General features: G+C 41.4%; 3 protein-coding genes across 4 annotated transcripts in view; 2 read left to right on the top strand and 1 right to left on the bottom strand.

Annotated features, from left to right (window-relative positions):
* Window positions 1–15492, top strand: part of LOC110368156 (ICOS ligand) — a 502595-nt gene that overhangs the window by 155082 nt on the left and 332021 nt on the right. The gene's annotated exons all lie outside the window — the stretch shown is intronic.
* The window catches only part of LOC118565830, a gene marked incomplete in the record, with an annotated part of 395980 nt that overhangs the window by 150846 nt on the left and 229642 nt on the right, over window positions 1–15492 (bottom strand).
* Window positions 53–14728, top strand: LOC118565821 (NACHT, LRR and PYD domains-containing protein 5-like). Its single transcript, XM_036146848.1, has 9 exons — window positions 53–141; window positions 413–532; window positions 5403–5475; window positions 5628–5847; window positions 5976–7776; window positions 8140–8313; window positions 9475–9639; window positions 13942–13988; window positions 14137–14728. Exons 1-9 carry the CDS (start codon window positions 53–55, stop codon window positions 14691–14693), a joined length of 3246 nt encoding a protein of 1081 aa, XP_036002741.1. The 3' UTR covers window positions 14694–14728.

The raw sequence follows: 15492 nt of genomic DNA, 5'->3' as shown, positions 1-15492 counted from the left end.
TGATTTGTGTTTTCTTTGTAGAAAGTGTGTGGGCTAATGTGAATTCAGCAGCATGGATCAGTGTCAGGACAGAGAAGAGGGAGTCTTTCCCTTAGAAACCACTCCGTGTGAGGACCATGAGAGCCAGCGCAAAGCTGAGAGGTGAGATCACAATCTCTTAAAGCTGTGTTTCGACTGCAGGTCTTAATGCTCAATTTTGATTTATTTTTTCCCAGTTTTTAGCCAGAGTTGTTCTGCATCAAACCTAAATAGCCAATTACCACAAAGTTGTTATGTATCTTGTGTACAATTATATCTAGGCCTGAGTATCATTGTTTAGCCCAGTTCCTGCTCAAATGGGCTCATAAGGTAAAAGATGGCTGGTGTGTAAACAGAACGAAAGAATTTGCTGGAATTATAATATTTCTGTCAGTATCCATCAGAGACTCGAACCAGAACCAGAACCAGAACCCAGCTGTGTGTCCTTTAGGAGTGACAGGTCTAAGGCTCAATCTATTTACTTCAAATCGTCTGGACCTCCATCATCAGAGAGGTGAGCTGTATCTGACTGCTGTAACTGTGGAAACTGAGTCAATCTGGAATGTTTTCATTGCAACATGTGTCCAATAAGCTCAGCTCTTTTTCCCACATTTCTATGTTTATATATGAAGCAGTGTGAGTTGGATGTTCTCCAGGACCAATGCAGTGAAAAGAGAAGGAAAGGTTGTTGTTGGAGGGGGCTTCCTGGATGCTGCTAAATCCTTTTCATCAGCTCTGATCTGTTTGATCTGTTTGCTTCTGGGCCTCATTGATTAGTCGCCATCATTAAACACTTTTCTCTTCTTAAAGTTAAATATTTAGTTTGGACTGGAGCTCACCTAGATTGGTTATTTGTTACATATTAATGACCTAATTTGACTGTTTAGTGAATTAAATTTTCTTTAAGAACCATGAAAAGAAATCCAGTTCCACCAAGTGACCGCCTGGAAGTTCCTCGGTATATTTCCAGGCAGTGGTTTGATCACTTATTGCCAGAAACGACTGCCTTGGCTTTATGAAAAAAAACTTCTGTCCTTGTTTCGGGCCTATGAAGGCTACTCTCAGTTACATCTGAGGCAAACACTTGGGAACAACATGTTGTCTTGAAGGCGCCTCTTAGGCAGGGTCACTGGTTCAGGTTCACCCTGTATACTCAAAGAAAGATCATAGATGTGTCTAAATTGTGTTCCAGCTTCCATGGCTGATTTTGCAGAGAACAGACTGTACTTAGCTTTGGTCCCAGTTTGAGATGTTTGTCCATTTTTGGCCAGTAAAGGGACAGTGCAGCGGCTCTCCAACGATGCATGCTGCTGCTTCTCCTTTTCAGGCCTCTTTTCCCATTTTACTTATTTTTATATGATAGATGGTAAATGGCCTGTATTTGTATAGTGCTTTACCAAGTCCTGAGGACCCCAAAGTGTTTTACACTACATACAGTTACGCATTCACGTGCTGACAATGGTGAGCTACATTTTAGACACAACTCCCCAAGGGCAGACAGACAGAAGCAGGGCTGCCATACAATCGGCACCACCGAGCCCTCCGCGGTGGTCATAGGGCCAGGTGGTCCATTTTAAAAAGCACATATATTATGGTAATGGCTTATGATAGATAAAAGTAGAATCAAACTTTAAAAATGTTAGATTAGTTTCAAATAAACATCAGAAAATTGTTTATTTGTCTCGGTTTGGGTTAATGACACCGTTTATTACCAATCAAGTTCATCTATACCATTACTATGTTAAGCTATTTATACCCCAGGTGACCTGCTAAAAACTTACAATGCAGGATTTGAAAACAGGAAAGTTTAAGACTTCTTGCAGAATTACACAAATAAACTATGTTTGAAATTGTAGTATTAATGTAGTACTATTTAACTATATTGGTCAAAGTTTGGATGTAACTATAGGCTAACTACACTTTGGCTTTTAGTATACTATTTAGTACAAGCCAAACACAGGTAACATAAACTTTGTTATGTACTTAACAGAATGCCACTGCTAAGTACATTAAGAGTAAACTGAAAGTATACTATCTTAATTTTTGTTCAAAATAAGCATACTTTAATCCTGATGGTTCTGCTGTGTCTCACAACTCTTTAGTTTACAATCCATGATATTTAAAATAACCTTTAAAGCGGAACTCAAAAGGAAGTGTTTTAATAAGAGTTTTTCTGTCAGTATCCATCAGAGACTCGAACCAGAACCAGAACCAGAACCCAGCTGTGTGTCCTTTAGGAGTGACAGGTCTAAGGCTCAATCAATTTACTTCAAATCGTCTGGACCTCCATCATCAGAGAGGTGAGCTGTATCTGACTGCTGTAACTGTGGAAACTGAGTCAATCTGGAATCTTTTCATTGCAACATGTGTCCAAAAAGCTCAGCTCTTTTCCCTGAGTTTACCCTCCAGTTTGAGTTGTTTGCTTTGTCATAACTGTGACTTAAGTCTCTTGCAGCAGTGTGAGTTGGATGTTCTCCAGGACCAATGCAGTGAAAAGAGAAGGAAAGGTTGTTGTTGGAGGGGGCTTCCTGGATGCTGCTAAATCCTTTTCATCAGCTCTGATCTGTCTGATCTGTTTGCTTCTGGGCCTCATTGATTAGTCGCCATCATTAAACACTTTTCTCTTCTTAAAGTTAAATATTTAGTTTGGACTGGAGCTCACCTAGATTGGTTACCTAAATTGGTTTTCTGATGACCTAACTCAACTGTTTAGTAAATAAAATGTAATAAAAATGAAAGGAAATTTTCTTTAAGAAATTAAATAAATTTTATCCTCTGTATATTTCCAGGCAGTGGTTTCATCAGTTATTACCAGAAAAAACTGCCTTGGTTTTATGAAACCACCTTCATATAATCTCACTGCTCACATCCAGACTCACTTTATGGACCTTTACCTTCTGATTGTCTCTGTGTGGACAGATAAAATGTGAGCTCGCTGGCTTCTAGTGACTTAAAGGATCCATTTTAAAATACTCACCATCATATCCAGCACAGGATCATGCATGGACACACAGCCACATAACTCAGAGCTCTTCCATGTCAACCACCTCCAATCTAGTCTTCAGGGCCTCATGCATAAAGCACTCCCCAGCCTTAATACTATAAGAGAAATTTTGAAACTTGGCTGGATAAAACCATGCGTAGACGTGTTACCACACATGTTGCCTTCATAATGTGTGCGAAATAATGCTTAGGTTCACATGTATCTTGGGCCACCCTGTCCCCACCCCAAATACCTATGCAAATCAGTTTAACTACCCAGAAGGCACCCAGCAGGTGTCAAAATACGACCAATATGTATCTGAAAAACATGGATGAGGCCAGGCTATACTGCAGGCTTGGGAAGGATAAGGATGACTGGGAAATACCCAACCTATCAGTCAGTTACCTCTGAAAAACTCTGGTTGGAGAGACCACAGCATATTTAGAACTTCAAACAGTACTGCTGACCCATGGTTCCTCTTAGTTTTCCTCCGTAAAGATGGAGCCAACTCAAAAATAATTTCCATGGACAATCTAAACTGGCAAACAAGCCTCTCATCTTCATGTGTCCGCAGGTCAGCATGGTCATTGAAACACGCTCCATCCACATTCTTCCATCTACAATGTCCTTCAGCAGTGCCAACGCTGCCATCGTTCCATTATTACGCACAATTCTATGTGCAATTTTTGGACATCTGATTGTCCCTCAATTAGAACTTGTCGTTAATTTATCTGCTGATCTGACCCCCTGTTATTTTTCAATGAGAATGAAAGAGTACATTAAATTATTATTACATAAAATTAATTTTATTCCCTCAGCACACAGACCAATGCTCATTTACATTCATTTACATCTACAATACATGTGACAAAAACAGGACGATTCACAGTTTGCCTCTGAGTGAGGTTGTTTTCATCATTTCTGAGGTATGTTAGCTTGTTGTATGAGGTTAAGTGGGATTATATTTCTTAATTTTGATCTTTACCACAAAGGCTCAAACTCCTGAAAAAAACATTGGGTTTTATGCATTCAAATTAAACTGAATGGAGTTAGATTTCAGTGTATTTGCGCAAGTTTTAGAACCTCACGGTTGTCGTCTATTTAAAAAGTTTGTGTGGCTGCCACATATTTTCATGGCGGGTCAAACGTTTGCATGGATTTCCACATACTTTAATTTTTATACATCCAAGGTGAGCTTAAGACATTGTGCCTCAACGTTTTTTTTGCTCACAGGCATGCTTTACTAACCTGACAGAAGCCAGCTGTATGTCGCTCCGCCTAGCTCCACTCACATACATCTGGGACACCGCCATAGGAATTGCCTTTATTGAAGGCTGGGCCTTATCAAAAATTCTTGCATATGATTGGATAAGGCACTTGTCTGTCATCTTTATCGACGTGCTATTTCAACCACTCACACCGAAGCTAACCCGTGACGCTGATGAGAGCGACGCAGGAAAAAAAACTAACTTTTTTTTTTATGTGTTTGCGGCTCTAGTGGAACGCGTTGTATTGACAGTGAGCTGACAGGAAGAGGGGGAAGACAGGCGGCAAAGCGCCGCGGGTCGGAGTCGATCCCGGGCCGACCGCATCGAGGACTAAAGGCCTCCTAACATGGTTTGCGCTAACCGCTAACTGCTCCGGGGCGCGTCCACTGCGGACGTGCCCCGGAAAACAAAACTTGCCAAATCCGGTCGGGAGAAGGGCGAAAACATGGTTTCCACCAACAAAAGCCTTCAGAGCCGTTCTCTGATGTTCTTTTAATGAAACAATATCAGATAGATGGGACAACACAGAAGAAATAGCAGCATCAATGCTAACGCTTGCTTCCTCAACGAGCCGCCATTGCTATCAAAACAGTCTCACGTCATGGTCGCGTCTCCACTACGTCACATCTATGAAATGCCAGCCCTGCGTCCTGATTGGCCAGACCATAAAATTTTTTGGAGAAATCACTTTCTATGGGCGATGTCCCAGATGTATGTGAGTGAAGCTAGGCGGAGCGACATGCAGCTGGCATGAGTCAAGTTTAATGCTTTACACGTTAGGCCCCAGAACCTGCTGTATGTCCCACACAACGTCCTGAAAACCTGTGTGGACAGAGTCTTCACCTCCACTCTCCCCAAATTCAGGACACTGTCCCCACCAGCATCAAATCTGCTAGCTGTGTGGGCAGTTTTAAGTCCCAGTTCAAGACACACTGTAAAATGTGTGATGGGTGGTTCTGTTGTGCATCCTTTTGTTAAATCTTCCTCTTTTTAACTTATTTGTATTGTTTTCATTTGATGGTCTATGTTTTCTGTTTTCAGGACTGTAACTGTGACGCTCTTGCTGATTTCATCCATAAAAACAGTTGAATGAATATTTATGCCCTTCCTAATTGTTCTTGGTTCCTCCACAGAGGGAACCTGCAGAATTTAGAGGTTCCCAGTGGTCCGTCTGTTGAGGAGCATCAAACCCAATCCATATTTATGGTCAGTACAACAATTACTTTTCCATTGGTGTTCACTGTCATCTCAATGCTGCACACTGTGGCCCAGTGGACTGTCGGTCCGTCCAACATGGCTCTGATGTTTGGATTAATGATTTTAGTCTGATGTGTCCGTCATATATTATTGTGTTTCAGTTGCTGGAGGAGGAAATTGTCACTTTTGTGAAGAATGGGCTGAAGAAGAACCAGAAGTTTCTGAGTCCAGATTACAGCTTGGAAAGTCAGAAAGATGATGATGAGATGTTGGAAGGTGAGGATGAAGAGCAGAGGAGAAGCAATAGAGAGGCATTGATGGAGATCACTCTGAACTTCCTGAGGAGGATGAAGCATGAGGAGCTGGCTGACCGTCTGCAGAGCAGTAAGAGGATTTAAATTTATGGTTAAATCACACATTTACTGGTGTGACATGGAATCACATTTATTCAATATTTTTCATTAGGTGATTTTTATTCCTTGCTGATTTTACTTTTTGTGTTAATTTAGGACATATTGCTGCAGTCTGTCAACATAAACTTAAATCTGGTCTGAAGAAGAAGTTCCAGTGTGTGTTTGAGGGGATCGCTAAAGCAGGAAGTCCAACCCTTCTGAACCAGATCTACACAGAGCTCTACATCACAGAGGGAGGGACTGGAGAGGTCAATGATGAACATGAGGTCAGACAGATTGAAACAGCATCCAGGAAACCACACAGACCAGAAACAACCATCAGACAAGAAGACATCTTTAAAGTCCCGGCTGGAAGAGATCAACCAATCAGAACAGTGATGACAAAGGGAGTGGCTGGTATTGGGAAAACAATCTTAACCCAGAAGGTCACTCTGGACTGGGCTGAAGACAAAACCCACCAGGACATCCACTTCATATTTCCATTCACCTTCAGAGAGCTGAATGTGCTGAAAGAGAAAAAGTTCAGCTTGGTGGACCTTGTTCATCACTTCTTTACTGAAACCAAAGAAATCTGCAGCTTTGAACACTTCCAGGTTCTGTTCATCTTTGATGGTCTGGATGAGAGTCGACTTCCTCTGGACTTCCAGAACCAGGAGATCCTGACTGATGCTACAGAGTCTGCCTCAGTGGATGTTCTGCTGACAAACCTCATCAGGGGGAAACTGCTTCCCTCTGCTCGCCTCTGGATAACTACCAGACCTGCAGCAGCCAATCAGATCCCTCCTGAGTGTGTTGGCATGGTGACAGAGGTCAGAGGGTTCACTGACCCACAGAAGGAGGAGTACTTCAGGAAGAGATTCAGAGATAAGAAGCAGGCCAAAAAGATAATTTCCCACATGAAGACATCAAGAAGCCTCCACATCATGTGCCACATCCCAGTCTTCTGCTGGATCACTGCTACGGTTCTGGAGGACATGTTGGAGACCAGAGAGGGAGGAGAGCTGCCCAGCACCCTGACTGAGCTGTACATCCACTTCCTGGTGGTTCAGACCAAAGTGAAGAAGGTCAAGTATGATGGAGGAGCTGAAACAGATCCACACACTCCAGATAGCAGGAAGATGATTGAGTCTCTGGGAAAACTGGCTTTTGATCAGCTGCAGAAAGGAAACCTGATCTTCTATGAATCAGACCTGAAAGAGTGTGGCATCGATATCAGAGCAGCCTCAGTGTACTCAGGAGTGTTTACACAGATCTTTAGAGAGGAGAGAGGAGGGCTGTACCAGGACAAGGTGTTCTGCTTCGTCCATCTGAGTGTTCAGGAGTTTCTGGCTGCTCTTCATGTTCACCTGACCTTCATCAACTCTGGTGTCAACCTGATGGAAGAACCACAAACATCTATGTGGTTATTAAGCCTCCTATTTTTTAAGAGGGCCAATCTGAAATATCTTCATCAGAGAGCTGTTGATCAGGCCTTGCAAAGTCAAAATGGACACCTGGACCTCTTCCTCCGCTTTCTCCTAGGACTTTCACTGCAGACCAATCAGAGACTCCTGCAAGATCTGCTGACACAGATAGGAAGTAGCTCACAGACCAATCAAGAATCAGTTCAGTACATCAAGGAGAAGATCAGTGAGAATGTGTCTGCAGAGAAAAGCATCAATCTGTTCCACTGTCTGAATGAACTGAATGATCGTTCTCTGGTCCGGGAGATCCAACATTCTCTGCGTTCAGGAAGTCTCCGCATGGATGAACTGTCTCCTGCTCAGTGGTCAGCTCTGGGTTTCATCCTAGTGTCATCAGGAAAGGATCTGGATGTGTTTGAACTGAAGAAATACTCTGCTTCAGAGGAGGTTCTTCTGAGGCTGCTTCCAGTGGTTAAAGCCTCCAACAAAGCTCTGTAAGGACACAGATTGTTGCTGTTTTTATTTTTGATAGAGAAATCTGCTAAGGATGAGGTCAATATTGATTCATGCTACATTTAATTCAATTTTATTTTATTTTATTTTATTTTTATTTCTGTCTGCACCATCAACACCAAGTCAAATTCCTTGTAAGTGCAAACCTACTTGGCGATTAAACTTGATTCTGATTCTGATTCAGTTTATCTAGAATGAACCAGTTTACTATAAAAAGTAACACGGAAATGTGTAAAATAAGACAGATCCATCAGTCCTTCTCAGGATAACATTGATGACTGTTGAAGAAATAAACATCAATTGATGAATTATTTAATAGCAGATTTTCCTCCCTGTCTCCTCAGACTAAGTGACTGTAACCTCTCAAAGAGAAGCTGTGAAGCTCTGTCCTCAGTTCTCAGCTCCCAGTCCTCCAGTCTCAGAGAACTGGACCTGAGTAACAACGACCTGCAGGATTTAGGAGTGAAGCTTCTCTCTGCTGGACTGGAGAGTCCAAACTGCAAACTGGAAACTCTCAGGTACAAAGTTCAGTCCCTCCAGGAAGTTGTGATCTTGTGATCGCAAATATATACATATATTCATTCATCATTCACAAGTTTTGCATAGACTTGCAGTATTTACTATTCAACTTTTCCGCAAATCTGACCAACATTCCCTTACATTTCTACTTCTAATGTGTTTTTCTGGGGTATCTGGCGGAATTTAGTTAATTAAAATGTCAGAGTTTAAAATTGACTAGTGCAATGTATGAAAAAAAACAGCCTTGTCAAGTGTGACCCCACACCGCATGTCATGTGTGTGGTGTGGCGAGTGGAGTGGAGATCCATGCAAATAGACAGAATACAACAAGATACTCCCCAGCGTTGGAGCTGATGTTTACAAAGCATTAGCATTACTTTAAGAATGAACTGCTAAAGATATTTCCTTCACCCTATCCCAGTCACAACAATTTGGTGGCCGAATGGTGGTGGAGTGCCTTCCGACACTCACATACTATCCTCCATCCTAACCCCCATCTCAACTCCACACCCCTCACACACCTTCTCCTTCCATAAACAAAAATAACTTTTTTATATACACAATTCGTCAGGCACAATAACTTTTGTAAGGGTGCCATTTCAAGAAAGTACAGCAATTTCAACTTTCTAGTGAGACAATGTTAGGACATAAATAAAGCTTAACAAATGTGCAACTTTGACTTAAACCTTTTGAAAAAGGTGCGGCAGATTCAGTCATTTTAGTAATCAGCCACACACAAAGTCATTGCAATATCCTGGAAGGACTGTATGTTCTCAATCCTATTGAAAACAGATTGTTTTTCAACTTTTCTGTTTGACCTTCATCCATATGAAAGCAAATTACTGCTTTCTTGGTTTCATTTCTTTATTTAAACAATAAGATTAAAGCTAAGTAAACACCAGATAATGGTTCCACTTGGGACCACCAGTTTATACTTGGTATTTTAAGACCAGCTTGAAGAAGGCTTAAAGCCAGCCCTTTCTGTAGAGTTTTATTCTAGTCAATATTCACATGTTTAGATGTGTCCGATGATACTTTTTATTACCTACAGAACAAAAAAAGTTCATAAACCCGGTAAGCAGAAGTTTCTAGGGTCCAGAACTAGGAATTGACTTCAGCTTTCTTGTGCTTATATCACGTGTTGAATTGTGTGTCTGCAGCTTGTCAGGCTGTCTGATCTCAGAGAAGGGCTTTACTTATCTGGCATCAGCTCTGAGCTCCAACTCCTCCCATCTGAAAGAGTTGGACCTGAGCTACAATAATCCAGGTGACTCAGGAGAGAAGTTGCTGTCGGATACACTGAAGAATCCACAACAAGCTCTCAGGTATGTAGGAACCTGCTGTAGATGTACAGAAGCTCTGATAGAGGAAAAGAGAGAAATGTCATCAATATTACCCACACCCACCACTACAGCAGAATATATTTGATAATGATGATGATTTAAAGGAGAAGTCCGGTCAAAATCAGAAATCAAACTGCTGAAAGTACTTTAAATATAAAACTACTACATACTGTGCAATAAATTATAAATTTTTTTAATTAAGAATAATTTTCATTTAATCATCTTTATGTGGAGGAATCCATCTTGTTCAAGAATAGTACTGTCACCTCCCATTTTTTGACGTCACTCGGCGGACCCGCAGTTGAGCAAGTTTCAACGCTCTGTTTGTCACGGCGCACTATTTTCCAAGATGGCGACGACTGGTGCTCTTTACGAAGCAGAGAGTTATGAAGTACTTAGTGACAGTGATGAGAGTTCTGTGGAGCTATCATCATCTGATAGCGATATGGATTTTTTTATAAGAGTTTCTTGACAGAAACCGGACTTTTGACGGAATCCATCCGTACCTATTTCCAGTGCAAACTCAGTCGGGTCCTACAGTATATATATATACGCGCGTGTGTGTGTGTGTGTGTGTGTGTGTGTGTGTGTGTGTGTGTGTGTGTGCATGCGCGCGGTCGCTCCGCCGCAGCACGGCTTTACCGGCGCTGCAGCGGAGGAGAGATCGCGCTGAAGTGACTTGAGTTACATTTGCCCCCTAGTAAATAGGGCAGGTAGTCATTATTGTATAAATATTAAAATAAAAAAGCGTTCCAGCACATGCTGGGGCGCCCCTCTGGTCGATAACCATCCCCGCAAATTCTAAATTAAAAATTCTAAATTAAAAAATAACTTACCGAAAATCCTCGCTCTCATGTCATGTTCAAAACATTCTTCTTCAAAATGGTTGCTGCATATGACGTGTTTTCTCTCTGGCCAGAAGTTAGATGGCAAATCCGCTCTCTTCAAGTTGGCAATCCAGCAATGAGCCCGGTGGCTCATGAATCGGAGCGTTGAAATAAGCAATGTTTTTTCTACTTTTACCAGTTGTGTTGGAACATCCGATGGCCGTGCACGTGGGCATTGTTGCTTCAGCAATAACTCTTGGGAATGTCAGCGGTGAAGTCCTCTGGAAATCTGAAAAAATTGTTGATGATCGCAGCTATGTAGAACGGCTCCTATTGACTTTGCATGGAAAGCGGAGAGAAATGCTGTCGCCGCTTCCGCTTTTCCACGTCACAGGATGTGATGTCAAACGCCCCTTACTGCCCAAATATGGGCAGTAATGGCTGCCCCCATACACAGTGATCCAGATGACAATTTATGTTTTTATTTTCTTATTGATTAAAGATAACCACAAACATATTAGTTTTAGTTATACCTAATGGTCCCCTGATTTTTCCTTGTTGACCGGACTTCCCCTTTAATGCTGTCAAAATCAATGTATAAAATATTAATTGTGAAGCCAGTTTTGAAAATAACTAAGCAGGTTAAAATAATTAACTAACCATCACAGGGTTTCACGTTGCTGTGTGGGTTGATTTAGACAGAAAAGATGTACATAATAATGATTGACACAATTATCATCAACACTATTCTCATTATCATCATAAGGCCAGCTGACTGCCTCCCAACCAAACACACAATGTTTGTGTGCACAGTTTCCTTCTTTGGAAATCTCTCATGAAGCTTTATTTTTTTGTAGGATGTGTTCTATGTAAATTATTGCACTAGTTTACCTTTTCTCAACTTTGACAGAAAACAGCAGGTATGTTAGGTAAAATAAGGCAAGACATGGCTTTTCTGCCTTTACGCATGTTTTGAGTTTTTTTAATTTTAATGTAATAAAAACTCTCAGTCAGTTAGGTATTGTCCGGTGAATATCAGCCCAAACAGCTGACATTGGGACAATGGCTGAAAGGGGATGAATTCGAGCACTAGCGATCTTTTAACAGCAAACTCTTCACACATATAGAATAATGAAGTGACAACTTCTCTTCAAGTTTAAGAATTTACTTACAGAAATAAAATGAACATCCAGAGAACATCACTATATAATGCTGTTTATCTGAATTAACACTACATTTGAATCAACAAATCCTCTCTACTAGGCTAGTGAGGAACTATTTCCATCCATCCATTTTCCAAACCACTTAATCTCTTATGGGGTCGCGGGGTTGCTGATGCCTATCTCCAGTGTTGGAACTGTTTACATGCAAAAGTAAACAAAAGACAAATAAAAATAGTTGAAAAATATAACAAGAATAATTCAGTGAATCTTGGGTTCACTGCAGATCCAAGTTCATCTTAAACAATCTGGAATGGCCCTAAATTAGCTTTACTAATTTTGAAGAACATTTGAAATGTGTTTCAACCCATTTGAAAGGCAAATCTGAGCCAATTTGAGTCCTATATTATTTGAGGAAATAACATTTTAAAAAAATAAAGTAAAAATTAACCTTTAGGACACTTGATTTTTGTTAATGTGATTATTTCTCCAGGAAATGTTTAAGACTCAAATTGGTAACTTGGAAACTAGACGGCACTGTAGTGGACGATCAATCGGAAATGGCATGTCGAGGCGCGTCCTGGCCGTGTTTACATCTCCCTATTGAGTTAATCTTAATTTTACACGAAACACCATTAAACTGACATTAATCTTCCTGTTAATGATGTACCAATAGTTATTGCACAGTTATTGGAGTGTTATTACACCTGGTTATAGTGCAGTGGCATTGTGCTATTCTGGTTTTTCAGTTTTTTGACCCTGGACTAGTTTTGGATTGTGATTCTTGTTTTCCCCTTTATGTGATCTGACTGCCTCAGTTGTTCTGGTTCCTGTCCCACTATCAGTTACAAAATGAATCATTTTATCGGAACTCTGTTTGTCTGGCTGAATACTGGGTACACATTCTGAAACCTTACACAAAAAGGTTTCCATCACCTGAATAACATTTCCAGGATTAAAGGACTAATGTTTCAGCAGGATCTAGACTCCAGAGAAATTTCCCCTGTAATGATTTTGCTTTGAGTCAGCTGGACACAGAGCGAATGCGTCAGAAGGTTTATTAACAGCAAATGCAGGAAGGCAGGAACGAAACAGAGTCCAGTATTAACCAGGCACTAGAAGCTGTGGAGAGCAGGCACTGATGTGGGAAAAGTCCGAGGTGGAAATGCAGAGTTCCAGCAGCTGTTCTGACGGTGTGGTGTGAGTCCAGTCCAGGTTCAGGTAATTGGCAGGAACCCGAAAGCACCAGAGGGTATGCCAGGCTCAGTTACGCACAGACAGGCAGGTTCTGGGTCTGGAAACCAACCGGACAGGTTTCAGGCAGGCAGACAGAATCAGATTTGGGACAGGCAGGCTCGGAAACAGAAAGCACAAAAACAGGTCGGGCAACAGACAGGCTTCCAAAAACAGAAATGCTGGAACGCTCTTATCACTGACCAGAGACGATCTGGCGCTGGAAGCTGATTTGGACGGGGTTTACAAGGAGGTGGAACCAGTGAGAGTTAATTGCAGGCAGGTTGGAGTTGAGCAGGTGTGCCGAGTTGTGGATTAGATCAGCTCCAGTGCCAAGATCGTCACATCCACATGCATTTATTTTTAATCTAATTGATTACTGCAACGTCTTCACAGGTCTGCCAAAAAGTGGATCAGACAGCTGCAGCTGATCCAGAACACTGCTGCCCGTGTCCTCACTAAGACTAAGAAAGTAGAGCACATCACCCCAGTTCTAAAGTCCTTACACTGGCTCCCTGTATCTCAGAGAATAGACTTTAAAATACTTCTGTTAGTCTATAAATCCCTGAATGGTTAAGCACCTAAATACATCACAGACTTGTTATAAGTTTATCAACCCTCCAGACCACTAAGGTCTTCTGGCTCAAATCTACTCTGCAGAACCAGAACCAGACACGCAGAAGCACCATTTAGTTTTAATGCTCCACTGATCTAAAACTAACTCCCATAAGAGCCTTTCCTGTGTTGGGGGAAAAATTAGCTTTGCTACAGCACAAGCAACTCTCCTTAATATCCACTGCAGATGGCAATATTTCTATCATCACTTATCATAGCCCATGTGTATGTCTACTCTCAAATCTTTTATCTTTCTTCTGAGTTTTACAAGTCCTTTTTTGCACAGTCAGAAGTCACCAGCGAAACCAAATTGAAGTCGAATACGTGGATGTATCCAAATGTTTGACTGTTCCTTTCTCTCTGTAGGACAATGTGTGTCTGAGAGATATGTAGTGTCCATGTTTGCATCTTAAAAGAGACTGATGGTCTGACCCCCCTCCTCCTTTCAGAGTGGAGCCTGCTGGAGTCCGATGGTTGAAACCAGGTCTGAGGAAGTGTAAGTGTGTTTTTCATTGGATTCATGACAACAAACAGCTCACATTCAACCATCGTCAAACTGGCCCATCACTCATTCAAGAGTCATCATCAAAGTGTCAATAAAAGATCAATAACAAAACCTGGATTGTGTTTGTTCTCTCCATCAGATTCCTGTCAACTCACAATCGACACAAACACAGTGAGCAGAAACCTCAAACTGTCTGAAGACAACAGGAAGGTGACATATGTGGAGGAGCTTCAGTCATATCCTGATCATCCAGAGAGATTTGATGCTCCTCAGCTGCTGTGTAGAACTGGTCTGACTGGTCGCAGTTACTGGGAGGTCGAATGGAAAGATGGGGTTGATATATCAGTGAGTTACAGAAGAATCACGAGGAGAGTACACAGTAGAGCCTCTTGGTTTGGAGGGAATGATCAGTCATGGTGTCTGAGATGCTCAAATAGTGGTTACTCTGTTTGGCAAAATGACAGAGAAAAGCAAATATCATCCCCCTCCTCCTCCTCCTCCTCCTGGAACCCCTTCTCTGTCCACAACAGAGTAGCAGTGTATCTGGACTATCCTGCTGGTATTCTGTCCTTCTACAGAGTCTCAAGTGATTCACTGATCCTCCTCCACACCTTCAACACCACATTCACTGAACCTCTCTATCCTGGGGTTGGGTTCAGGTGGTCCAGTTCTGGTTCCTCAGTGTTTTTTTGCTGATTTCAGCCTGAAGAGTCTCCACCTGTCAGAGACACACTAACGCACTCACTGTTGAAAGCATATTTTGCTCTGTACATATGTGTCTTTCACTCAGAAACATGTTTTCAGATTTATGAATTCCTAATGTTTCTTTGTGAAACTCCTTGTTGATTCCTTGGAAACGTCTTTATCTTCCAATCCTTTAAAGATGGAAGCTGGGATTATTCCAGGATCCACATGTTGTTATTCTGCCTGTTTCCAGTTAAAGACAGTCAAAGAACATCAAGAGGTTGTGTTTCTCTCTTGGTTTTTTACTTTCATTCATGAGTAAGTTTAATTGAAATGTTGGGCAGTTTTTCCTCAATCTCTGGAAATTATCTGTTTCTGCCAACTCCTATTTTTCTAAACAATTTTAGATTCAAATATTAAATCTTCCTTTAGTATATTCGCAGCAATAATACTTCATGTTTTAGTGAGCCACAAACTGTCATGATTTGAGTTTTTGTTATGGTTTGATCTTGTTCTTTTATGTTATCAGTCACGGTTTTGTAAGCTTTTAGTTCAGTTTGGTTTACCTGCCAGCCCACTTACCTGTCTTAGTTTGTTTTGTGCCATAGTGTGGGCCCTGGGTTTATTTGGTATTTTGATTCTGTGTATGTTATCAGTTTTATTTGCTATCTGCCATGGTTTAGTTTTCCCGGTTTTCTGTTATTGTTTGGTTTCTGGCTTGCTTCTGTTTCTGTTGGGATTTCGGTACTGATGGCTGGATTGATTACTCTCTTTACACACCTGCTCTGCTCCACCCCGCCTGCAATTATCT

This window comes from Fundulus heteroclitus, chromosome 14 (assembly GCF_011125445.2).
Source record: "Fundulus heteroclitus isolate FHET01 chromosome 14, MU-UCD_Fhet_4.1, whole genome shotgun sequence".
NCBI classification, from domain to species: domain Eukaryota; kingdom Metazoa; phylum Chordata; class Actinopteri; order Cyprinodontiformes; family Fundulidae; genus Fundulus; species Fundulus heteroclitus.
The sequence above is the reverse complement of the archived record's forward strand: the minus strand, read 5'-3'. Positions and strand labels throughout refer to the sequence as shown.